Raw genomic sequence first — 26,099 nt, forward strand, 5'->3', positions numbered from 1 at the left:
ACAACTCATCCATCCACGTGATCTACATCCCACGTGGTATAAAATACCAGTTGTTCATCCCACTGGACACCTCACGTTTCAAGTGCCTGGGAGCCGCAGGTGGCTGGTGGCAGCCGTTTGGATAGCACAGATCTGGAACATTCCCACCCCAATCAAGCCAGGGCTACTCCAGGGAAGTGACCCTTTGCACAGGACCCAAAATAGGGAGAGTGACAACCAAATGCAACGTGTGATCCCAGACCGGATCTTGGTCCAGAAAAAGGACAGCAAAGGCTCAACTGGCAAAATTTGAATAAGATGTAAAGAAGAATAGTATCATATCAGTGTTAATTTCCTGTTTATATAAGATGCTAATATTGGGGGAAGCTGAGTGAAGTGTATTTGGAAATTCTTGGTATTATTTCTGCAACTTCTTTTGTAAGTCTGAGATGATTTCAAAATTAAAAGTTTACAACTTTAAAAAAATTATAAAACAAGAGGGGGAAATAAGAGTGCGTGCCTCCTATAATTGTCAAAGTATATAAATAAGCTTGGGAGTAGAAACAGCTGTGAAGTAAGCATGGCATTTGTAAAAGCCAGGGATTGAATTTAGGGTGATCCCTTTGTAAGTAACGGATGGAGCCCTTCGCTGGGTCGGGGAGACAGGAATACTGGGTTTGGCCCTTGACCTCAACACCTGATTAGCTGTTTACCCCACTCACCTGAGCCCCAGTGTCCTCTCTGAAAAGACACCCCTTGACCTCAGGGGACTGCTGTGGGGCTCTGATGAGATGCTGGAGATTAAAGTGAGCTGAGAGTTGTGGGAAGGGATTATCTGCAAAACCTGAGAGAGGCCCCCGAACCAATCCTTGTGACAAAGATAGCAAACATCTGCCTGCTGGTCCTGCATGACTGTGGGTTCCAGTGGAAGCAGCTGGAGGTCTGTTGACAGTGATTTTTTTTTTTTTAAAGCCCTTACATGGTGATCCTCTTTTCAGTGGCCCCTGCTTTCAGGTCCCATGCTCCTGCAGGTCCAGCCCCTCTAGTTACATGGCTGTGCACCTCCTTGGGGCACTCAGGTCATCGTTTGCTTTCTTCCTGATGCTCTCTGCAAAAGACAAGAATCCTATTGCCTCATGTTGCCTAAGCTTTGCCTCACAGGGCTGGTCTATTGTTTTAATTGCCTGCCAGGGTTTGTGTTTTAAAAAAAAAAAAAGATGCAGCAATATTTAAGAACATTTTAGAAAAAGAACAAAGTCATCCCTAATTCTTTCCCTCTGAAAGGACTGTTTTCCCACCTTGCGTGCGGCAGCTGTGGGAGACCCACCACCACACAGGGGACCTTCACTTTGGTCCTCAATAACATGCTATCGACACTCATCCTTGTTGCCAAATGACTGATGTACCTTCATTACTACGGGTGACTGCCTAGTACCCCATCCTGTGGTTGCCCCATAACGCACCATGCCGATGAACATTACAGAGTTTAAGCATTTTTCATCATGGGCTGATTTCGTTTTTAATGAGGAGTCAGTAAGAACCTGTTACTCCGCTTGCCTGATGGTTCCAGGTGGTGCTCTGAATTCCAAACCTCCAAATCCCCAAAAAAAAAGCTTTTGGGATCGACAGACTCAAATAGATAGTGATGGCCTCAGAAATTTTATTTGACCAGATCTGACTGGTTCAACTCACATTAAGCCGGTTCTGGCCCGTAAGCCTTAACGTTTGCGAAAAACAACCCGTTAGGCTATTTCCGCCTTATTCCAAAATGGAAGGGGGGAAAAAGTCAAACTGCTATAGAGAGCCGATAGGAAGAGGCTGTTACTTCAATGGCTTTGGGGCTGTGACGGTCATAGGGATCATCTGGGCCACCCTCATTGCACAGATGGGGAGGCTCGGGCCAGGAGGCACTGTGAGTGGCCCAAGGCTCTGCCTGAGTTTCGGAAGGAGGCAGGGCTAAGACCAGCAACCCGGAAGGTTCGGAGCCAGCACCATGGCACTGAGGTCTGAGCAGCCCTTGGAGGGCCTTGCCACATTCAGCGGGGCCTGGCAGCTCTGACCCCTGGGGCCCACGCTGCTCTGAGCAGGGCAGGGGACGCCCTTACCAGCCAGGTCCCTCCTGCCAATGGCCACGAGGCTCTCGAAGAGCTCTTTGCTGGGGTTATCACCAGCTGTGACCACGCCATGCAGCCAGATGAGCAGCATCCGGTGGCCATGCTCCCGGTAGCTCTTGGTGCCTGAAGACCGCGAGGGGAGAAAGAGATGAAGAAGGCATCAACCGCGTCTACCTTACCTGAGCCAGGTCTGAGCAAGACCCATACTGCCTCTGGAACAGCAGGTCCTTCTCCAAGCTCTGCTCAGCCCAGAAATGAGGAGGGGAGGGGAGGGGATGCGCAGCCTCAGATGGGTTGGGGGTGGGGTTTTGTATCAGGGACACCTGGACCTCCCCCGCCCCAGGCTTTCTCCTGAGCATCCACCAAGCATCCCGTTGGTGTTACTGAGAAGAGAGAAAGAACTGGCATTCGCTGTGGTACCACGATGTACATGACTGTACTGTTCATCTCTCTGGCTGCTCACCATAATCTGTGCCTTGCATGCTGGCGGCCCTATCTCCAGCTTAGTTAGAGACAGAGCTGGCCATGTTCTTGCCCCTGCCCCAGGGCTTCTCGGCCATAAATGCTCATTGGAAACACCTGGGAAGTTTTAGAGACTTGACACCTGGGTCCCATCCCACCTCCCGCAAGATTCCTACACACTTGGATCTGGGTGCAGCCTAGGCACTGAGTGGTGTTAAGGCTTCCCAGGTGATTCCAAAGTTTGGAGAACAGGTGCCCACAGTCTTCAGTGTTGGTGGTGGAGTTCACTGGTTACTGAAGTCTGTGACCAGGTCTGCTCTCCCAGCTGGGGACAGACACTGGGGCACAGCCATCAGGTCCAGGTCATCCACCCACTGCATCCGCTGATGTTCTGGCCTCTCTGGGCCCCCAGAAGGCACTTCCCCCGGTGCTTCTGCTCCCTAGCAGTTTCATTTGACCCTTTTATTCACTAACCCTTGTCCCCAGCCCCATCATTTACCAGTGCTCCTTTATCGTCTATGAAATCCTCATCTCTAACATAGTTTACTTTTGGACACTGCTCTATTCCTCTACCTGATTTGCATTTGTTTAAGTCAGGTAGCCCTCTGTTAATTATTTTAACTTTCTAAGGTTGATTCTGGTTGAGTTAGACCCTCTTCACTTTTTCCCCCCAAATATTCACTTACATATTCTCTGTTTATTCTTTCAGATAAACTACAGAATCCTTTAGTCAAGTTCCCTAAAACCTCCTATTTTGATCTGATTAAAACTGGGTCAAAGCTTTAATCTAATTTGGGGAAAATCAGTATCTACATGGCACTTTTTCTAGCTGGGAATACAAAATGTCATTCCATCTACCTAAGTTATTTTATATAGTTCAACTACTTTTTAATACCATACTCATATGTCATTCACATATCTTTTTAGAAACACATACTACTATAAATGGAATATCTTTTAAAAAATACCTCTATATATTTTGCCCACTTATCGATGGTACACAGGAACATGGTGTTTGTATATGTGATCATACATTTATTGAATTAATAAATTCAATACATTTATTGAATTATTTCAGTCTAAGAGTTTTTCCATTGGTTCTTCTGGACTTCCTATGTATATAGTTATAGTATCTGAAGTTAGTCTCTCTCTTCCTTTCCAATACTTACACTTTTCGTTTCTATATCTGTTTTATGCCTTAATACCAGGGCCAAAATTTCCAAACAGATATTAAATAGTTTCAATGGCAGCTCCTCTCCTTTAGCTCAGTGTGTGGACACTGAGTATCGGCTGTTACATGAAGGATGTGAAGTTCACAGGTCAGTGCGGAGGGAGGGGCAGAGCACCTCGCCTGTGCAAAGGCCTGGGCCGGGGAAGAGCACTCAGCATGTTGGAAAGGCTCTTGGTGAGGCTCTGCTGTGGGTGCATAGGTTTTCCCCCAGATGCACAGACACCCCAAGTGCCCCCACGCCTCCACCCCGGTTGCTCTGGAATGCTGAGGCAAGGTGGTACCTGTCCACTGTTGCTCGATGGCAAGGACATGGGCCTCAGTGAACTCCCAGCAGTAAGCCAGCTTCTTCCACTCATGGGGGCGCAGGTACCTGGAGGCCAGTTGCCAGAGCACAGAGCGGAGTTGCTGCGTCTCCTGCCGATGGTCCTGCTTAAAGGTCAAGCTCTTCCCACAGGGGTCACTGGGGTCCCTGCACGAGAGGCGGTCCTGTGGGGCAGACCCCAGAAGTGCAGCAGCCATCTGGGGGAAATCCCTGCCAGTCTCTCCCTCGTGAGCATGGACCCAGAACTGGCATCATCACAGGCCTGGGGCTTAGTGTCCATCACTCTGGTTTCTGACTCCATGCTTTGCTTTGAATGTTGGCACCTGAGCTGCTTACACCGTGTCTCCATCCAGAATTCCTCTTCCCACCTCCCTGTCTCTCAACCCCATTGCCAAAGTCAAAAGACCGCCGACATGCCACCCCTTCTAGGAAGGCTTTCCAATCCCTCTCTTTTCTTTGTGTTCTTATAGCACAAGTACCAGTAAAATGACTGAGCAGCTATGGCTAAAACTAGCCAAGCCAAGAATCAGGCAGTAACTAGACTTGCTAAATCCCAACAAGTAGAAAAGGGCGGGGTTACAGAATCCTTTCTACACAAAGCAGATGATAAAATGAGAGGTTATCAAAAAATTATGTAATAGCATAAGTTAAACCCACAAAAGCCTAAGTTAGCCCCTCAAAAAGATGTGGATGCAGAGTTCTGGTTGTTAAAAAGCTCAGATGAGTTCTGGCGTCTGTAGCGCCAAAACTTACATCCGGGTGAACAGTGCTGGCTGGTGACCCGGGAGGTGATGATCTGGGAACTTGCCTCTCACTGGGGGTGGTAAAAGCCGTTTCCTTAGAGCAACGTTCTCAGCTGCATCTTACACTGGGATCATCCGGGAGCTTTAAGAACTGCAGAAGCTTGGCCCTCACCCCTGAGATTCCGATCAAATTGGTCTGGGGGTAGGAAGGGGGGATTTGTGATTCTAACTGCACCACTGCTTTAGTGTTGAGAACTTTTAAAGCCTGGGGTGCTTTAAAGTTAAGTATAGACATGAATCAGTTCACCAAACCATTGGTATTAATATTTAGGAGTAATCTATTGCATGCAAAGGGGTTGTAATGCTTACAAGACTCTAGCTTGCTGGTGAAAGAAGATGCCTTATGATTCCTATGGAAATTTATTATCAATCAATTGACTTTGGAACAGGTGTAAGAGAAGGTTAGTAAGTTTGTCAACAACATGGGAATGTTTACGATATTTGAGATTTACTTTATGGGTTTGATTTATTGAATTTACTAGGATAATTTAAGAACTTAGGACGCATTTGAAGTGCTTAAAAAGAAAATTTATTACATTAAGTGTATCCATTCAGTTAAAATGTTTAAGGTGGTTTAAGTTTAAATGCGGGATCTCCCCTTGAAGGGAAGGGTGTAGCTCAGTGGCAGAGTGTGCACTTAGCATGCCCGAGGTCCTGGGTTCAATTCCCAGTGGCTCTGTTAAAATGAATAAACCTATTACCTCCCCTCCAAAAATGAAACAAACAAACAAAAAAGGCTTCTTTGAAAGTGACTGTTAAAATTTACTAGTTGTATAAATACAATAATGTTTTTTAAATGAATTTAAAAGATTGAGGAAAACTCGGATTTAAATTTTGTAAAAAATTTAGTATTAATTTCTAAAACTGAAATACATGCAAAAATTTATCTCCTGTGTAGAAACACAACCCTCAAGACACCAAAAGACTGCACCTACCCCCATTTGCTGACATTAGAACTGTAAATGAATAACCTTACATCTGCCACTCCTCTGTCCCAGCATTGCCACAGACATCACTAGTCAATCCCAGCACACCTTCCTTCTGGGTTCAGAAACTTGCCTGAATAGAATACCCCAAGCCACAATTCCAATCACCTGGAGTTGACAGTGAGTCAGAACCAACTTGTCATCGCTTTATTCACACCTGTGTGCATTCCGCCATCAACCAGAAGTTACAGCAGTGTCTAGTAGGATCTCCACATTGGCATGGAGCTCAGTCAGCCTTATTTCAAGGTGGTTTCAGTGCTCACCTATCTCTGGATGCCCCCAAACCACCCTGATGGTAGGTAAGGCAGGAATTATCACTCCTTTGGAAAATGAGGGGTCCCTGAACTGGTCAGGGCTGGGGTTCAAAGCCAGCTCCACCTGGAGCGACGGCCACTCCCTCTCCAACACGGAGAGACCACGCGCAGGGACTCAGTACCTTCTCCCACCTGTAGAAGCGATCAGCTTTTATGAGCATGTCCACCAGGCTGATGTGGTTGCTGCGGGCGGCCACTGCCAGGGCAGTTTTTCCTTGCTGCAGGTAAGAGACGAAAAAGGAAGCCAGAGTTTCTAGAAGAGGGTGGAGGGTGGCCTCCAGGACTGAGTACAGACCCTGCTGCCCAAAGAAAGCTGCTTCCGGCAGTCTACACTGGAGAGCAGAAAGGCTTCCCAGGCATGACTCGGGATGTGGAAAAGTCACAAGAAGGCAATAATAATAATTCCAGCCACCACCTCTTGTGTTGCTTTAGAGTAGGAAGACTTAGTGCTTATTAAACTCAGCCTGAATAAACTCTTCAACATCATCTATGGGTAGATGTTACCAGCCCCATTTCTCAGATGAAAGCAGAACCCACAGAAGGGGCTTGGGCCCCTGTGTCACGCGTGCCGCCTCCCCTCAGGCTCCCAGGCTTCCCTCACTGTGCTGGCCTCAGCCCCCTCCAGGGACCTGCAGGGAGACGGGAAGCTCCTCTCCGCACTTGGCCGGCTGCCCTGGGGCCCAGCTCACAGCGGGCAGCCCCTCCCAGGTCCAGCCTCAGGGCCAGTTCCCTGCCCCCACCTCTTGTCCACAAAATCCCAAGGGCTGGACCACGAGTGCAAGTGCCCTCCCCTTCATGAGCCTGTGACTCCTCGGCCTCCTACCAAGTCTTCAGCTCTCCTCAAACCTCCGGCCGCCTGAGGAGTTGGTCGCCCCAGAGGCACAATAACCTGGGAAACCTATTTGACACATAGGGAGTTGTGGGGTGGTGATGCGCTGTTCCTTGAGCCCCCCTCACTTCTCCCCACCAGATGACTCTAGGAGCTCAAAGTCTGACAGGGACCATGAGCAGAATATGACCATATCACAGGCCAAGACCAGGAGAGGGAAGGGCCAAGTGCTCAGAGGAGACAGGGGAAGGTGGTGGAGGGGCAGGAAGGCTTCCTGGAGGAGGCTGCATTTGAGTTGACATATGGATGGGAGGCCTTGAACACTCTGGGAGCAGGAGACGTTTGAACAGGGTCTCTGGCAAAGAGAGAGCTGTGAAAGTTTGAAAGGGAGGCTGGTTGTGAGCAGAAGTACCTTATCTCTCAGGTTTAAGTTAACCCCAGCAACGAGGAGCATCTCTGCTATGTCCTGCCAGGCGTGCTCTGCAGCAAGGTGGAGGGGTGTCTGCTGCCTCTGGAGAAGAAGCCAAGGGGACGGGGAACAGAAAAGCATGTAGAGATGGCCCACGGCTCAAAACCAGGACAGGACCAAGGTGGGTACACGCCCAACTGGGCCTGAACAGAGTTTCTCAAAGAAGTTACAAGGGAGGGTAAACTGGGTTTAATCATAAAATAATTCTCAGCAGAGAAAACTTGGTAAAAACAAAAAAGTGGAAAGAACAAAGAAAAAAACACCGCTCACTAGCCCACCTAAGTCAACCTCTGCAATGATCCTAGTGCCTTTCATCTAGTCTTTTCTTTAATGCAGAAAGGTTTGTTTGATGGTTTCACAGATCTGAGATCATCTTGTGTATACATTTTGCATCTATAAAACTTTCTGCATATTATAAACTCTATACACACCATTTTTAATAGCTCATAAGAACTGATCTATGTCTAGACCCTCATTTACCTATGTTTCAATTATGATTTGGGCCATTTTTGAAATGGAAACTGATAAACAGTGCTGCAATGAGTATCTCGGTGCATGAGCTCTTAGTATATTTCTTGAGGCTCAACTTTCAGATGTGCAAATACTGACTGCTTTAAAGCTATATGTTATATTGCAGCAAACTGCTTTCCACCGCCAGTGGTTGCATGTGGCGGCACCGGTTGGGGGAGTGGATTGTGGGGATAGGGGTTTAAAAGTGCTCCTGACTGATCCCAACTTCAGGACTCAGAGGCCTCTTGTTACACAAGACTGTTCCAGTCACCCCTGACTTGGGAATTTTCCCTAAGGAAAAAAATAATAATAATAAAAGGAAAAGGTTGAATGTAGGCAGATGCTTACTGCGGTGTTCTATATATCATGACAAAAACTCAGAAATACCCAAACGTTCAAAATAGAGAAACGGTTGAGAAAGTGATGCTAGCTTCCACAAATATTCAAACAGTTTTTACAAACTAAAACAGCAATTCCTCAACTCTGGGCCAGGCTAGTAGACCACAGCCAAGCCCTGGCTTTCTGGGGCCCCGACGGTTTCTGCAGCCACTTACATGGTCAGTGGCATCCAGGTCACTGCTGGAGTCGATGAGGAGCTGCACCAGGACTGGGAAGTTGTGCCTCACAGCGAGGTGCAGAGGAGAGGCGCCCTGCTGCGGGGGAGACACACAGATCAATTGATGGCGCCCTCCCAGGACTGCCCAGCTGCAGGTTGGGGCTGGAAGATGGGAGTTGGGAGGGATATAGACAGTGCTTCTGAGTCTGACCCTTCTCGCTTCTCATATGACGTGAGAGGCCAGAGGCATTTACAGCCCAAAGCCTGGATCCCAAACTGATCCCTGTAGTGCACAGGGGCCGGAAATCCCAAGTTGGAGATCTCGCTGTGCCAGGAACTCACCACATGACTTTGGATAACTCATCTGTCTTCTCTGCTACTCTTCATCTGGCAAGTGATGTTTGCTGAGGTCCCTTCTAGCAACCACACCTTAAGATTCTCTGATATCCCACCTACTCCCATTTACTCTAAGTATTATAGTAAGTAGAAAGTATGTAGAAATGATATTATTCTTATTAGTACGTTCATCTTACAAATGAGAACACTTAGTGAGTTCAGAAAACTTACTCAACTCTGGGGGAAGATATAGCTCAAGTGGTAGAGCACATACTTAGCAAGCATGAGGTCCTGGGTTCAATCCCTAGTACCTCCTCTAAACATAAATAAATAAATGTAATTACCCAACTTACCTAAGGACATGTAACTAATAGAGACCTTGTGTTATTGGACTTCCTACCCCAGAACCTAGGCAGGTGCCTGACAACTATTTTTATATGAAATGAATGAAAGAGAGAGCCAGCTGGGACCAGCAAAGAGGCCTCACTCCAAGTCCAACATCCATCCAGAGCCTCACTCAAGGCTGGAGAACTCCATCCCCAGTGGTCCCCTGTGACTCCAGACTACGTGACAAAGTGGAGAGACTGACTGCCACAGCATCGCTCTAAGTGATATGGTGACACACATGCAGTGTAATAGGACAAAGCCAGAAAAACCAATGGTATAGATCTATACTTAGTGTGGAAAAACACCCTCACATATTGAGTATTAAAAGGTTGTAGAACAGAACACACAGACATACAACCAAAATGCCCACTATTGCCATTACTAGTTTAGACCAGAAAAAAAAAGTTTATGTATATTGGAAAAGAAGATTTAAACTATATGATGATTTATAGGCAAAGTGATTATATATTTAGCCAGATTATGCAACATTGTAAAATGACTATAACTCAATAAAAAAATTTTTTTAAAAATTAAATAAAAATAATTTTAAAAAATATTTAACCAGATTAAAATAGTTACTGTAACCCTCCCCCCCCAAAAAAACTCTAGCAAAATTAATGAAAAGTCACATAGAAGATAAAAATACTAAAGTCGGATGTTGGGAGCCAACCAGAATGTCTACTACCTATTTTTTGAAAAAAACCCACCCCTCCTGTGGGGAGGGTATAGCTCAGTGGTAGAGTGCATGCTTAGCATGCATGAGGTCCTGGGTTCAATCCCCAGTACCTCCATTAAAAGTAAATAAATAAACCCAATTACCTCTACCCCCTACAAAAAAATAAACAAAAAATTTAAAAAGAAAAAAAGATTAGAATATAATGAGTATAATAAAATTGATTATTAAAAAAAACCAAAGCCAATAGCATTCCTATATTGAATGCCTTCAAGAAATGACATATTTTTAAAAGCTATCCTGTTCACAATAGTCAAAAAATATAAAGTACATATGAAGAGTATAATTGGAAATAGATATTACAAACGCAAATGAAAAGACTATAGAACATCACTGAGGGATATAAAAGAAGACATAAAGAAATGGCAAGACATGTTCCTGGTGAAAAAATAAAACATTGCAAAGATGACCATTTTCTCTTACATTATTTACAAGCTTAATATAATCCCAAGCCCAGATTTCAACAAGTACCAAACAGTATTCTAAAACATAGCTAGAAAAAAAATTTAAAACCCAGGTAAAACTACCTGGGTGGAATTTCAACAGTGTCCTCAGATCATTGCTAAATAAGTGAAATCAAAATCAGGGCAAAAGAAGGTGCGCTGTGAGAGTGAACGGGCAAACGCTGGTAACTGGCTCCAGAGCCTGACTCAGATGAGCCTGGGAACTTATCAGAGCCTGGCTCTCCAGGAAGCGGCTGGCCACAGGGATAAAATAACCCAGCCTGCTGGATCTGGCCCCCGCTGTCCTGGAAACAGGTCTGGGGGAGTGTGGTGTGGCGAGAGAGTAATACTGCTTTTCATTGTTTTACATTTTATGTATAAAAACCAAAAGAACCCAAAATAAACAAAAGGTGTCTGGTGAAAAGCCTTCTTCCCACCCCAATCACCCAGCTGCTCAGTTCTCCCCACTCCCCAACCCCAATGGTAACATCTTACAAAGATCCGAACCAGAATCTTGACGTCAATAATGCTCACCATCTTACTCAGATCTCCCCAGTTTCACTGGTAAGTCATTTGTACACGTGTGTGTTCTATGTAATTTTATGTAGGTTCGTGTATCCACTACACACTCAAGATACAGCACAGTTCCATCACCACGAAGATCCCTTGTGTTGCCCTTTTATACCCACATCCTCCTCCCTCCTCTGCACCACCCCCCATCCCTAGCCCCCAGCAACCACTAATCTGTTCTCCATTTCTATTTGGAGCAGTGAGGTTGGGAGATTCTGCAGTGGAAACCCCCCTCCCACCCCAGCCCTGCACTTACACAATCAGCCACGTTGGTGCAGCCTCCTGCGTGGATGAGGGCCCGGGCCATGACCTCAGAGCCACCGAGGGCTGCGTAGTGGAGGCAGCTCTGCTTTTTCTAGAGGGAAACAGGCAGCAATGCAGCCTCCCGAGGACCCCCAGCAGCGGGGTTTACAATGCATTATGGGATTCATTATTCCATTTGCAGCTTACAACCCACCTGGGGCTATTATCCCCATGAAACCCTGAGGCGGGAGAGATCAAGGGCTTGCCCAGACACACCTGGTGGCGAGTTAAAGGCATTCACTATGGTCTCAGGCTTTTCCTCGCCTCCCATCACAGGCCAAAGCCTCACAATTCCTTAGCCAGTACAGGCGGGCAGAGTATAGACTCTGAGAAGATGGTTTTCTAAGAGAGGGGACTGATAAGATTCCCGCCCACCCCACCCCACCCCACATACACTGCCCAGCTGGAGCTGGTCTTGGAGCTTCCGCACAGGAGCCTGGCAGGGCCAGACCGAGGGCTTTATCCTGGATAGGTGTTCATCTCAGGCAGGACCCACTGGGCGACCAACTGTCCTAGATCGCCTGGGACTGAAGGTTCCCTGGGATGCAAGACCTTCTGTTTTAAAACCAGGACAGTACGGGGCAGACCAGGACAGGCTGGTTGCCTTCCCAAAGTCGCATCTGAGCCGGCACACAGGGTGGGTGGAAACTCACCCACCTCTCCGTGGGAAATGCAATCGCTCTGGGTTTGCCTCCTCCTCAGAGACCATGCCACATGACCCTGCGAGGGCGAGGGGTGGGAGCATGGGAATGGAGTGTGGTCTCTGCCAGAAACCGCAGATCAAGGCTGGAGCACAAGGCCCAGTGGAGGGCGCAGCTCCAACCCACCAGTGACCGTCAGCTGGACTCAAACCCCCAGTCGCTAAAGTCTGGTGCTGTTAACATAGGGGAGGGGGCCACGGCATGTCACGTCTTTGCCCTCTCCCAGGGCCTAGTGCTGGGCACAGAGAAGGGGCCTTGCTGACCAAGGAGCAGCACCCTGCTGATGGAGAGACATGGCTGGATGCCCTGGGACAGCCACCTTCCCTCTCTGGGTGGTGGGGATCCCCCGCAGCGCCCCTGGGTAGTAGTTCCCACACCTTCAAGAGTTCTCCAAATTAAACATTTTGTGACTTATAAAGCATTATTCACATTTAGGGGAATTTAAGATTGATATTATTATTAAATTTCCATTTGCCATTTTGCTATTTATTTCCTGTCTTTTTTGTTCTATTTCCCCTTGACTGCCTTCTTTTGTGTTAAGCAAGTATTTTTAGCATACCATTTTAACCCCTGTTTTTAAACTATTTTGTTATTATTTATATTATTCATTGGTAATATTTTTGCTACATTATTGAAATTTATAACAGAGAATTCTAGACCCTGAAGCCACTCAACCAGCTAAGAAAGATTATTTGTCACTGATCTAAAAATGAAAAACAAAACAAAACACCAACTCCCCACCTAAAGAAAGGCCACAACCCCTGTTTTCCAAGGACACAGAGAATTTCTAACGGCCGACTTACAAAATGCAGCGGTGAGGGAGAAGAGGCCTGTCCCAGAGTCCCACTCAGGCCCCAGCTCTGAGAGCCGGGCTCCTGCTGGGGACCCTCTCACTGGGCAAGGCAAGCATTTCAGGCCCTGAGCTCTGGAGTCAGAGGAATAGGCTTCCTAGACTCAGCTTTGCGTCTTATCAGCTTGTGACCTGGGAAAGTCACTGAACCTCTCCCATCTGTAAAATGGGGGGAATTTTTCTGAGGTAACAGTTATAAAAGGGCTGTGTGAACTGTCAGGTGCCCAACAATAAGGCACTAGTGGGTCCTGAGCTCCTGTCACGTCCTGGTCTCCATGCTAGGCATTTAATCCACACAGCAGTGTAAAAAAGTAGGTATATAGTATCCCCAGCGTACAGGTGGGAAATGAGGCTCAGAGAGGTTGAGTAACTTGCCCGAGGTCACAGAGCTCATCAGTAGAGAAGCCTAGTCCAGAAGCTGGGCTGCTGCCTCAGAGCCTCTGTTCTGTGCACACAATGTTCAGGAATCACACAGTCTCAGCTCGGCAGCCGAGGGCAGACATGAGTCGTGGGGAGGCCTGGCTACCTGGGTGAGGGCGTTCACGCTGCTCCCAGCCCTGAGGAGGAGCTGCACACAGTCGGGGTGGATCCGTTCAGCAGCTGCGTGCAGGGCGGTCAGACCTTCCTGAAACACAGGAGAGAGGTGTGAGGATTCCTTGCGCCATGGCTGCAGCTCCCTGCTGCCCTGCTACTGAGGACAACACCTGGTTATCTGTGATTCCCTGAGCCCTGCACCCGATTCTCACTTGGAGGGCAAATGGTGCATTCACTCCCTCCGCCCACAGCTCTGCTCGTGTCCTCCTCCCCCTCTCAGCCGCCTCACCCCTGCTCTATTCCCTCCTACTCCAGGAAGCCCTCCCTGCCAGCCTGGCCACAGAGACCTCCCCCTCCTTTAACACACACCACGTGCACAACTTTTCCGAAATCCCTCATGCCCAGTGCCCCACTGAGCCTGGAGTTTTGTGCTGCTGCTCATCTGTCCTGCTGGGCTGTTAGTCTCAGAACATGTCCTCACTCCTGGCTTCAGGGGCCCCACCAGGGAAGGTCAGACTGTACCACGCGTGGGCTGTGGGCTCCTCAAAGGCAAGGAGCAAGCCAGTGTCACACATCTCTGCGACCTCAGGCAGTGACTCACCACATTCTGCTCCTCCAGGTCCAGCCTGATGTCCACGAGTCGCTGAAGCACAGCCAGGTGGCCCTGGCGGGCGGCCAGGTGAAGGGCTGTGTTCCCTTCCTGCAGGGAGAAGGGCTCCTGAGGGGCCAGTAGAATCATAGACCCTCAGAGGCCCTGGGAACCCACCGAGGTCCAGAGAGGGGAGACACAAAGGGTCACAGAGCAAAGCCTGTGATGAGCTACAGCCCTGTGTACTGGGCCAACGCCACCCTGCTCTGAGAACTGTACCCAAAATCTGAAAATCAGGGGCACTTTCAAGGGCCAACTTCTAGTCTCTCTTTTCTTACACTTTGAGACAGACACATTACTATTTTTTTTTTAATCCCTATTTCCTATGCTCCTGTCTAAGCTGGTCCCAACTCGGGGACTCCAGATCCATCCCCTCCCTCTGCTCAGGCCAAGGCCCCAGCGACTGTCCTCACACTCGGGCTGCGCCCAGGCAGCCGCATGACCCAGCCGCTCCCCTCCTGCATCTTTGCTCAAGACGTTGGCTTCTCATTCAGTGGGTGCGCCCCACCCTGACGGCACTGTTTAAAACGGCAGCTCCCAGCGCCTGTCCTCCTCATCCTAGTCTGCTTCTCCTGTTTTCCCAAAGCACTGACCCCCTGACACACTCCGCAGCCTACTTGTGTACTGTATTCACTGTCCATTGTCTGACTCTCTTTGCTTGAACACAGCACCACAAGGGCAAGGATTTCTATTCGTTCTCTAAAGACTCCCCACGTGCCTAAAATAGGACCTAGGGCACATGGCTGACACTCAACAAGAGGTTCAATGAGTCAGAAAAGAGATGGAGAGCTTGACATGTGTCTGGACTGGGAATAGCCTCCCCCCTCCTTGAGAAGTCTAAAGGTGACAGTGACAGAGCCAAGAGAGGTGGCTCCACTGGGCGGGTGAAGGACACCATGTTCTTCATGTTGGAAGTGGCACCGCGGAGGGCAGCCTGTTTGAAGTCATCCTTAAAGAGACTTGCTACAGAGGACAACTAGAAGGCGAGGGGCCTCAGCGAAGGGGAGGCAGCTGGATGTGACGTGCCCGAGAAAATGTGTGTCCCTACAGAGGACCCACAGACGGGAGTCCCCAGGAGGAACCCACAAGAGCATCCAGAAGGGAAGACCCAGCTCTGGCCATTCATCGCGCCCAGAAGGCTGCAGGGACATAGTGAGCCGAACCAATCATGGGGCCCTCCCGGCTTTCCTCCACCCTAGCCTGTGTCAGTACCTTCCCCAGGAAGAAAAGAAGACACTGAATTTAGGCACAAATATTTAACGGGCCCACTGAGCATGTGAACACGTACCAAAGCCAAAGCAGTACTTACAGCAGTTAAAAACATACCCCACCTCCCATGAAAGAGCCACACACACATAATCAGCTGTTACCACCGAGGATCAAGGATGAAACATTTAAATTTACTTTATGATCATCGTCATATTATATTAATAAATAAAATTAAGTTTAAGAAATCCCCTTAACAGTTGTGTTCTGCTCCTGTCCCACCGGCTCTGTGGTTAACTCACTGCTGCAAGCGGAAATCGGAGAATCACGCCGGGGAGATGCAGCCACAGCGTGAAGCCTCTTGTGTTCAAAGAGACAGGAAGGAAGCAGGTGAACTGTGGGGGGCCGACATGTGCCCCTCAGTTAGCTGAGACAGGGTAGGGTTTTCCTCTTCCTTCTGGATTATAAATATCCACTTCCTGCCCTTTGAAGCTGCAGGTGGCATGGACCCCCCACCAGGGCACTCTGCCTGGACAGCGCAGGGAGCTGGGTGGAAGCGGCATTCGCTTTGGGCCTGGTGCCCTCTCCCCTCCACCCGTAGGGATGTCCAGCCTCTCCACCTCTGTCCCCCCATGCAGGCTGGGCATTCCTCACAGAAGTCAGATCTTCAGTGGCCCAAAGCCTTGAAAAACTGATTGTGCTCGCTCCCCAGGTGAAGTCCAAAATGAAAACACTTCTCAGCTAAAAACACAAAGCTTAACAGGGGCATGCAATTTTAAAAGCTTCTTCCTAGAATTTGTGATTGCAAGATTCTGGGTAAGGTCACCAAAGCTAGACTTTTCTTGCTTTCTGGTTTTGATGCTCCTGTTCTCCTGGAGCCCTGAATACATTTTTTTTCTTTCTTTCTTTCTTTCTTTTATTTTATTTATTTGTTTGTTTGTTTGTTTGTTTATTTATTTTGCCTCATGGTAGATATGCCCTTGCGAGGGCCATCCTTTACCCATCTCTGTTTATCCAGTTCTGGCCCAGGGCATGGCACGGAGCACGACCTGCCAAGCCCACGTTTCTAAAATGAAGGAAATCAGCCTGATCTGAATCTCAGAACATTTTCATCCCATAAGGATGTGGACACAGATCTGGTGGAGACACCAAGGGCTCAGTGCCCCAGGAGGCAGCCAGGTGAGAGGGAGGAGCATGGGGCTAGGCATCAGGATGCTGATTATAAACCCAGCCTGACCTTTGGTTTGCTGTGTGACCCTGGCTAAAGAATCCCCCTCTCTGGGCCTCAGCTTCCACATCTGTAAGATGAGAAGGGTGAACTGGCCCTTGATGAAGACACCTTCCAGTTCTAGGGCCTTGTGGTCTGTCTGTGAGCTCTGTCACTAGCTTATAACAGGACTCCTATTCTGGTTGAGCACATTAATCAGAAGATTAACAATGGAGTCCGTCCCTTTGTTGGAAGCGTTGTTTAGAAATTGCTGCAACATATTTGCTTAATGATTCGCAATGGTCCATTGATACAAGTCATCTGTAGGGCCGTCCCCTCCGGTCCCCATCCCTCACCGCTTCTCAGCGTGCTGGATTCCTGCTTGGAAGCTCTCCACCCTGAATGCACTGCCCATCACCCCCCCCAGCACTCTCGTCCTACCTTTGCCATAATCACAGTAGATGACTAAACACAAAGCAAGCAGATACCCAGCGGGTGTGTGGCTACCATCCCCCTAACTCTTCCCCATTCCCCCCAACAACAGACATCTGCAATGGAATTCCAGTCCCACTCAAACTCACTCCAGACTCCTAATCAGATTTGCCATCCTGGCTCCCCACACTCTTTACTAGGACTGTGGCATTGAATTCCTTGAGTAAGAAACTGTGTCTTGGGCATCTTTGTGCTCCTCACCCATAGCACAGGGCTGGCCCATAGTGCATGCTTGAAAAATGCCTGCCCCATGATCATCGAACACACGCTGGTCTTTGGGGCACCCATCTCTCGGGCACATGAGAATTGGAAGTAGGTACAGGTGAGCTGCAAATGACGACCCCAGTCAGGAGCCCAGAGTCTTGCCCTCCCCTGGGACCCACAGTCACAGTACCTTGTCTTTGACACTGTGGTCACAGCCAGAGCCCACAAGGAAGTCCAGAGCATCCAGCTGCCCGTGCTCCGCAGCCTGGTGAAACGCGGTCCTTCCCAGCTGGCGGGGGAGGAGAAGGGAGTGAACCTTTCTCATCCCGTCCACCTGGCCTCAGTTTCCCCAGCCACCCTGGGCTTGCAGTGCCCCAGACACTCTCCCGTCCCCTTGCCCAACACATCCTGCCTGGAAAGCCCAGACCCAACTTCCCAACAAGACCCCTCTTGGGAGGGCCCCCTCCCTCCCTGGAACTCTCCGTGGCTCCTTGCTGCCTGCAGAATAAAGGACCCATTCCTGAGGCTGGGGCTTGAGATCTCCACCCGGACCCCCAACAACCTCTCGGGCCTTCACTTCCAAGATTTCAATCCAACTGAACTCACACACAAAGGGCCCTTTTCCACCTCCAAAGCTCTAGCAATAACCTCTCTCTCCTCCATTTGGAATGCCCCCTGTTTTCTAATTATAGCGACAAAATCTAGTTCATCCACCAGATGCCACCTCCCCCAGGAAGCAGAAAGTAGCGGCTCCTTCTCTAGCTTGTTTAGTCCCGATCAGAGTCTCTCTGAGGGCAGTGACCGTGTGTCCTACTGGTGTCCTGCTCACTTGTGCTTTCATGCCCCTTCTAGCTCAGCAGCTCCCTGAGGCGGGGTCCCGTACGCAGTACCCGTGGCTCAAAGGATGCACTCAAGGAACGTGCAGCAGGGAATCAGGAATCCCCGGCCCCAGGGGAAGGACTCACAGCCCGTGGCCGCACTCACCTTGTCAGCCTGGTCCAGGGCCACGTCCTCCAGGTCCTCCATCATGAATGCCAGCACGTGCACGTGGCCTTTTCGGGCTGCACAGTGCAGTAAGGTCAGACCGTCCTGGAAACAAGCCCAGGGCGGTCCCTGCAGTCTGCGAAGGGAGGCCCCGCTCACACACTGGCTGCCTCCCAGATGGTGAGTGTTTGGGACCAGAACACAGCTTTCCGATGGAAACAACACTGAAAATGGGATGGGCCCCTGGGACAACCGAGGCACCCACTTGGCCTCATGGGGGCTGGTGGGGGTCAGGATGCCACAGTTCAAATCCCAGCTCCAGCATTTATCAGCTGTGTGGTCTTAGGCAAGTTACCTGCACCTCTCTGAGCCCCCATTTTGTCACAGGTCAAATTAGAATAATGCAGACATACCTCGTGTTACTGTGCTTAGCTTTACTGAAGGTCTCTTAGCCCCTGAAGCAGTAAGTGCAGGAGGTTTGCAGATCCCATGTTTATAACCCAGAGCTTCAACCTTGACCTCGCATTACAGCTAGATTATTTGGGGCACATTTTTTCAAATAGATCGCAACCATCAATGGGTCATAAAAATCAATAGAACAGTGTTCTACACCTTGACAGTGGTTTGGGTTACATGGGAGCAGCATTTGTCAAATCACAGTGAGTATAAATTTAAGATTTGTGTATTTCATTGTATGTAAAGAATGTGAACTCTAGTAAATAACATGCATGCTGAGGTATTTAGCGTGAAGTGTACACTGATGTCTGAAATTTATTTTGAAATACACCCAAAATTTATAAAGAATTCTAAAAACTCATTAGCAAGAAATTAATACAATTAAAACATAATTTGAACGCCAAAGAAGATATATATGTTACAAATAAGCACATGAAAAGATATCTGACATCATTAGTATGACTGAAATGCAAATTAAAAACACAAAGAGTTTCTAACAATAGAGGCAGGAAAGGCAAAAATGCTAACATTGCAGTGGAGAAACCTGGCCAACACCACTTTAACCAAGTGGTCAAGCATGGAATTGTGATTCATAATAAGAAATATATATTTGGTCTTCTTCCTGGTTCCTGGCACAGATCTCCTAAAACCTTAGGAATCTCCTAAATGGTAAGTGATTATTATGTTAATGAGGTGACTTGAGATGCCCCTAGGTACTGGTTGCCAGGGAAGCAACTGTGGTTAGGTCAGAACTTTCAGTCCCACCTCCCCATCTCTGGGGAGAAGAGAGGGGCTGGAAGTTGAATCAATTACCAATGGTCAAAAATTTAATCTATTGAGTCTACATAATGAAGCCTCCATAAAAACCCCAAAGGATGGGGTTCGGAGAACTTTCAGGTTGGTGAACCAGAACACATCCAAGCTCCACAGGGACAGAAGCCCCCGTTCCAGACCTTGCCCTATGCATCTCTTCATCTGGCTGTTGATGAGCCATATCCTTTAATATCCTTTATAATAAACCAGTAATTTAGTAAGTAAACTGGTTACCTAAGTTCTGAGAGTTGCTCTAGCCAATTAATCAAACCTGGGAGGAGGGTCGGGGGAACTTCTGACTCATAGCCAGCAGTATAGCCAGGCAACCACCTGGCCTTCTGACGGGCATCTGAAATGGGGACAGTCTTGTAGGACTGAACCCTGACCCTGCGGAATCTGGCGCTGTCTCCAGGCAGTGTCAGAACTGAGTTAAATGTGTGGACACCGGTCAGCGTCCACGGAGAACTGAGCTAACTGCTTGGTGATTTAGAAAAAACACACATTGGGATTGGTGTCAGAAATGGATCAAGATGACATCACCAGTGACAAGTCACATTGGTGTCATATGCCCCCGATAGGGGGCGATAAGAAGGGTACTTGACCTTGCTGGTCTTCCCCAAATTATATGGCCCCAAACTACTCATGAGAAAATAGACAAACCCAAATTGAAGGACATTCTACAAACTACTTGACCAGTGCTCTTCAAAAGCGGCAAGGTCATGAAAACCAGGACAGATTGAGAAACTGTCACAAGATCGAGCAACTGGACTGTGCTAATTTTCTCATCAGGAGGAGGAATCCAGTATTTTCCTCCCCCTGAAACAAGGCTGACCCTGTGCTGGGCTTTGGCAAGTAGAATGTGGTGGAAGTAACATCTCAGGAAATCCTGCCACTTCCGCTCTTGCTCTTGTGATGTCCTGGGGCAGTCACGTGAGGAAGTGTCCAGGACCAACATCAGCCACCACCTGGCCACACCATCCCCGACAGTCCCCCTGCCTGCAGAGGCCCCAGGCATGTGCTGACTGTTCTCAGAAGTGGGCCCTGGCAAGACCAGAGCCACTGACCAGCCAATGACATTAGTATGAAAAATAATAAATCATTGTTACTTTAAGCAACTACGTTTTAGGTGGTTTGCTACCAAAAACAGAAAATTAATACCAAGTGGATCTGCTTAAGTAGAAGAGTCCATTACTCAGAGCCCTGCCCTCCGCACACACTTAAAACCTGGCCTCCTTCATTCTAGAACACGGAGGCTCCGTCTGTGTTTACAGCAAATTTCTTTGCAACAGCTCCTGGATTCCCCAGGGCCACTGAGCAGCTCTAAGGCTAAGCCAGGCACACATTTTCATCGGGCTGTTGATGATTCATATTCTTTGTAATAAAGCAGTAAATTAGCAAGTAAACTGGTCACCTAAGTTCTGAGAGTTGAGGACCCTCTGGTTGAACGTGGGTGTCTTCACAGGGTGCCCTTCTGAGGGCCTCTCTCTCTCTCACTCCCACATTCTGAGCTCAGGCCCTGTGGCCCATAACCTAGGGACTCCTTCACTGGGAGCCGTCAGACATTCCCACCGCTGCCAACAAGATCCAGACAACGGCCTGGGGCAGACTTCTGTGCCATGGCCCTTTCTGGTGTCTGGTGAAGCCTATGGACCCCTTTTCAAAATAATGTTTATTTAAATGCAGAAAAGAAAAAAAAATTGGGAAAAATTTGATCAAACATGCAGGCCTACAATGGCATTTTAGTTTCATATTGCTGCTAACAAATTATTATAAATTTAGTGGCTTAAAACAGTGCCCACTTATTATCTTACAGTCAGAAGTCTAAAGTGGGTTGGGAGAGCTGCTTCTCTTCTGGACGTTCTAAGAGAATCCATCTCCTGATCTTTTCAGCTCCTAGAGGCTGCCCGCATCCCTCGGCTTGTGACTCACATCCCTCCAACCTCTGCCTCCTTCAATCACATCTCCTCTGACTCCCCTGCCTCCCTCTGTCCCCTGAAATGACAGGAGGGCACGTGTGGATAATCCAGAATAATCTCCCCATCTCAGGGGCCTTAACTAAATCACATCTGAAAAATTACCTTTGCCGTGTTACGTTGTGGAGTTCACAGGTTCTGTGGATTAGGATACGGACATCTGGCGGGGGAGGGTGTAGCTCAGTGGGAGAGTGCCTGCCTAGCATGCACAAGGTCCTGGGTTCATTCCCCAGTACCTCCACTAAGAAATAAATAAATAAATAAACCTAATTACCCCCCCCAAAAAAGAAAAACCCAAAGGAAAGGAAAAAAAAATTTTTTAAAAAAAGGATATAGACACCTTGGGTGGGGGAGAAACACTATTATGCCTTCCACAAAAGAAAAACGATATTGAAATAGAATTATCAAAACATTAAAACCCCAATTTTAAATCTAGTTAATATGTGTGCTTGACTGGTCCGTTAGACAACAGGATGCGGGGAAAGGTCTAATAATAACTGCCATGATTTCAAAGTAATCATGAGCATAAATCGTATTTTGAGATAACTGCAGAAACTGTGATGTCATAGGAAAAGAGCTACATTTTGTCCTAGTGACAAAGTCACAGGTAATGCTTACATTACCTACACTCATCATTAAAAGAAATGCTAAATATTCAAGCAGAGGCCAGTTTGAGAAAAAAAAAAAAGTACTTTTTTTTTTCCCACCCAAGTCCATGGATCCCTGAATTCTCTCTCCCTAAGAACCAAGGTTGAGGACTCCTGGCCGAAGGTATTTGGCCCTGAAGTGTTTGCATTTTCATAAAGCCGCCGATCCCCTAAAAGGTGAGACACCAGGGCAGGGATTCTGGGCACTGTGACTCCCTGGGGCCCTCCTCCCTCCAACCACAGCGCACACCAGTGAGCAACAGGGGGCTGCCAGCTTCCCTAACATGCCAGGCGCTGAGCCAGGTGCTCGACACGCAGCACCCCACTGCTTTTGCCTCAGCTCGGAGGTGGGTACTAGCGCTCTCATTTCCAAATGGAAAAATGGGGGTTCAGAGCAGTAAAATAACTTGCCCAAGGTCCCAGAATTTGTTAAACAGTGCTTTGCTCCTTCCAGCCTGCCACACTGAGCCCGAGGGAGACAGGGCCGTGCAGGAGGGCGAAGGCCCCACTTCCCTCTCATTTAATCTTCTGAGGCTGTTACTTTGAATCCTCTTTGTGAACAGGAGGCTGGCCAGAGGGGCCGGGATGGTCCCAACATCACAGAGTGGTAAAAGGCCCCGGGAGGGGAGGGGGGAGATGGGGTGGTGGGGTCGGTGGGGAGAAAGGGGCTTTCAGTGTTGATGGAAGAGGCATCTCCAGGCCCTTCTCCCAGCCCCAGGAGAAGCAGTGGGGGTCCCAGCTTCACCGGCCTGAGCTCAGCTGCGGCTTCAGGAAGGCCGGGGCAAGCTGGGGCAGGCAGAGGCACGTGGGAAGACAGAGGGGACAGCGATGGGGACAGGCAGCAGAGGTGGGGGCAGACCTGTGCAGCCAGGGGCAGGGGGAGCAGGAGGGCTGCCATTCAAGGCCCTACCTTGTTCTCACAGTGGATCTTGGCCCCGGAGTTGACCAGGATCTGGAGGATCCGTAAGTGGCCAAACCAGGCAGACAGGAGAAGCGCGTTCATACCAAACTGGGGGAGAGGACACGAGGCAGGAAGTGAGGAGAGTGTGAGGTGTGTCTGCCTTGCCAGGACAGAGCCCTGTGGCATATCATAAGAGACCTCCGTCCCGATGACTTTCCCCAGCCACCCAGATACCTGTTCTACAGCCTGGATCTCTCCCTGTTCACACAGCATCACGAGGGACTAAAAAGGTTCTCTGAGAACTGAAAGGCCCTTGAAAATGAAGAGAGCTTCATGGCTGTGCAAGGGGAAAATGGGATCAGCACAGTGTCACTAGTCTCCAAAAACTCTGACTCCCTGTGCAGCCAGCATCTGTGCGTCTGTGCATCAGTGGCAACCTGGGCGGTGACAGCTGGCTCGCAGACCCAGACGAGCTCCGATGCCCCTGCCCGACCCTGAGACAGACAGGCAGACAGACACGCCTCCTTGGGGGTGGGGGGTCCTACCACATCCTCGTCGTCCACAGCAGCCTTGTGTTCCAGGAGCAGCCGCACTGCCTGCTCGTGCCCTGCGCCCGCAGCCCAGTGCAGGGCCACTCGGCCCACCTGGCAGGAGGGAGAGGAAGCCGTGTGGCACCAGCTTGCTGCCTGGATCACCTCCCAACCCTCCCTACCTCCCGGCCAGGACAGCTGGTCTGCAGGGTGAAGGGCCTTTGCTGGCTCCGATGACCAGCTGGCTGGAGCCCCAGCCCCACTCTGGCCCCCTCCTCTTCTACGCCGCAGCAGCTGAAATGAACACAGTAAAATGCCATGTCTGGATCCACCTGTCCCCCACCTAAAACTCTTCACAGCTTCCCGCTGCTCTTGGGTCAAACTCCTAACCCTGGGTACGAGGCCCCATGGGGCCCAGCACTGCCGGCCACTGCTTCTCAGAAATGCCAAACAACTTTCCACCTCTACGTCTTTGTTCCTGCTGCTCCCTCTGCTGGGCAGCCGCTTGCATCTGAGGACTATTCTCCAAGTCCCCGAGGAACCCTGAGTACCTGGGTTCTGTCCCCTCTTTTCTTCAGAACCGGGCTGGAGGGTTCTGACTTCCCACCTCATTGTCAAGCCAGCCTGGCAGTTCACCCTGGTCTCTGGCCCTCAGCGCATCTGAGCAGGCCCAGGGGAAGCCAGCCTCTGCCCCAGGAACCCATTTCCCTCGTAGTTTTCAGCAAGTGAAGAGACAACAAAAGAAAACACGGATTTTTCTGTGTGGTTCCTCTAGGGACCAGCGGTCCCCTCCTTCTGCTGCTGCTGTCCCTCTGCCTGGGCCACTGCCCTTCTTCACTGGCGCCTGCGAAAATGTCACTTCCTCGGGAAGCCTTCTGGCAGGGCAGGGCCCTCCGATCCCCACATGCTCTCAAATTGTGACAGTGAGAATGAATTGTTTGTGAGACACTCTGTTTAATGTTTGTCCTCCTGCACGAGACCACCAGCTCCAAGGGGGCAGGGTCCACGTCTGCCGTGAGTTCTACTGTCATCAGCACGGAGTACAGTGCAGACTGGAGGAAGCCCTTAATAAATACTGAATGAATGAATGAATCATTCAATGAGTAAATAAATGAATGAATCTGGCATTAGCATCCCATCATCCTCCAAGTCCATGCTTCCTTGCCAGTGCCTGCCCAGGAGTTGAGACTAAGGCTCCAATCACCAATAATGTGCTGTGTGACCTAGGGGAACACAGCTGCCCTCTCTGTGCCTGCACCCTTCTATAAACAGGACTAATCTTCTCTGCCCTGCTCACCTCTCCAGGGGTGAGTGGGGACCAGTGGGAAACAGGTGGATGAGTGCTCTGAAAACTAAAACACACCAGACATACCCCAGAATTCCTGCCACTATTACTGAGCCCCCAGCAGGCTCTGAAGACCCAGGTCACATACCCTTGTCACACCAAACCAGACAGAGCAGCCTCTGCTGCAGTCAGGAATCTCGCATTCAGCACTTTCAGCCCCCACTGGCCTCTCACCCAGGCCCTGGCATCTCCTCTAAGACGCTCCTGACAGCTAGAAGCGCCAAGATAGGGAGGGGCTATCCCGGGCAGAGTGGCTTTTCCCTTTGTTCCCTTCTCCAAAAGGCTATGCACCACCCCACGAGCAGACCTGAGGCTTGGTTTGCGGGGCCTGGTCTGCCTCCCTGCCTGGGCTTTGAGCCCTCAGGTCAGGCCTGGGCCAATAGCAGCTTTACACAGTCACCAGGCACAGCGGGCCCTCAGAGAACTGAACTCAATTGCTGCTTCACACGTGCTCAGCCTCTCTTGGTCCCGAACCCCTGGACTTCTGACCGCAGGCACCACTCCATCTTTGTCTCTCCAGCTGCCTGCCCCTATCTGCCTCTCTGCCAGCCTCTGTCTGACTCCTGAACTCTGACCCCCTGCCCTCCTGACCCTAACAATTGTTTCTTGGGGGAGCCTTCTGGATGGATCACAGGGATTAAGAGTTGCAAGTTCTAGAAGTGCCCAAGCCTGGTTGGAATCCTGACCGTGACTTTGGGCCTCAGAGACCTTTAGACAACGCAGGCAAGAAGGACAGAGCCTGAGCCTCCCCAGGGTTAACAGGTGCCAGTGTGCCTGCCTTGGGCTCTGTAAATTGTCCCTCCCAAGTGGTGGTAACACCATGGCACTGTCCCCAGCCGGTGCCCCTGTACACACGTGGTTTCTGGCCCTGACGTTGACCCTCCTCCCGATCAGCTCCTTCATCCTTCCGACATGGTTCCGGCGGGCAGCCTCGTGCAGCTGCCTCTCCAGGGGAAGCACTGGGGGGACAAAAAGGGGGGCAGGATGAGGGGGGACGGCCCCTCACACTGCACAAGGAGGAGCAGGGAACAGCCTCTCCCAGGCAGAGGGACTCCCAGCTCAGAAAGGGTGGGGGGGTGCCTCCCCGCCCTCTCAACGTGAGCGTCCACACGACCGGGACCTGGCAGAACCCTAAAACTGGGAGAGCATCAGCAAGACCATCCGCAGGCGCCAGGTGTGCACCCCTCCCCCGAGAGGTGCCCCGTCATCCAGTTTCCATGACTCCAACTGCTGCTCCCGAGGAAGGAAGGGAATGGAATT

The 26,099-nt window shown here is 49.7% G+C and overlaps 1 protein-coding gene across 1 annotated transcript; it reads right to left on the reverse strand.

The window, feature by feature from the left end:
• Positions 1-25,775, reverse strand: ANKDD1A (ankyrin repeat and death domain containing 1A). The gene is made up of 14 exons (XM_006209595.4): positions 25,695-25,775; positions 23,474-23,608; positions 22,974-23,072; positions 18,175-18,279; positions 17,381-17,479; positions 14,034-14,132; positions 13,425-13,523; positions 11,301-11,399; positions 8,574-8,672; positions 7,453-7,551; positions 6,334-6,429; positions 4,068-4,272; positions 2,085-2,216; positions 1-1,087 (listed from the first exon to the last, which is right to left on the reverse strand). Exons 1-14 carry the CDS (start codon positions 25,740-25,742, stop codon positions 1,026-1,028), a joined length of 1,476 nt encoding a protein of 491 aa, XP_006209657.2. The 5' UTR covers positions 25,743-25,775; the 3' UTR covers positions 1-1,025.
• Between the last annotated feature and the right edge of the window lie 324 nt (positions 25,776-26,099).

This window comes from Vicugna pacos, chromosome 6, assembly GCF_048564905.1.
Source record: "Vicugna pacos chromosome 6, VicPac4, whole genome shotgun sequence".
Lineage (NCBI taxonomy): Eukaryota > Metazoa > Chordata > Mammalia > Artiodactyla > Camelidae > Vicugna > Vicugna pacos.

Bases quoted from the DNA above. Each gene is read 5' to 3' on its own strand.
- ANKDD1A (XM_006209595.4), bottom strand. From the start codon at position 25,742: ATGAAGGAGCTGATCGGGAGGAGGGTCAACGTCAGGGCCAGAAACCAC. The intron at 2,217-4,067 runs GTACCACCTTGC...CGCGGTCTTCAG, and splicing joins CATCGAGCAACAGTGGACAG to GCACCAAGAGCTACCGGGAG. The intron at 1,088-2,084 runs GTAAGGGCGTCC...TGTCTTTTGCAG, and splicing joins TGGCAGGAGGGACCTGGCTG to AGAGCATCAGGAAGAAAGCA.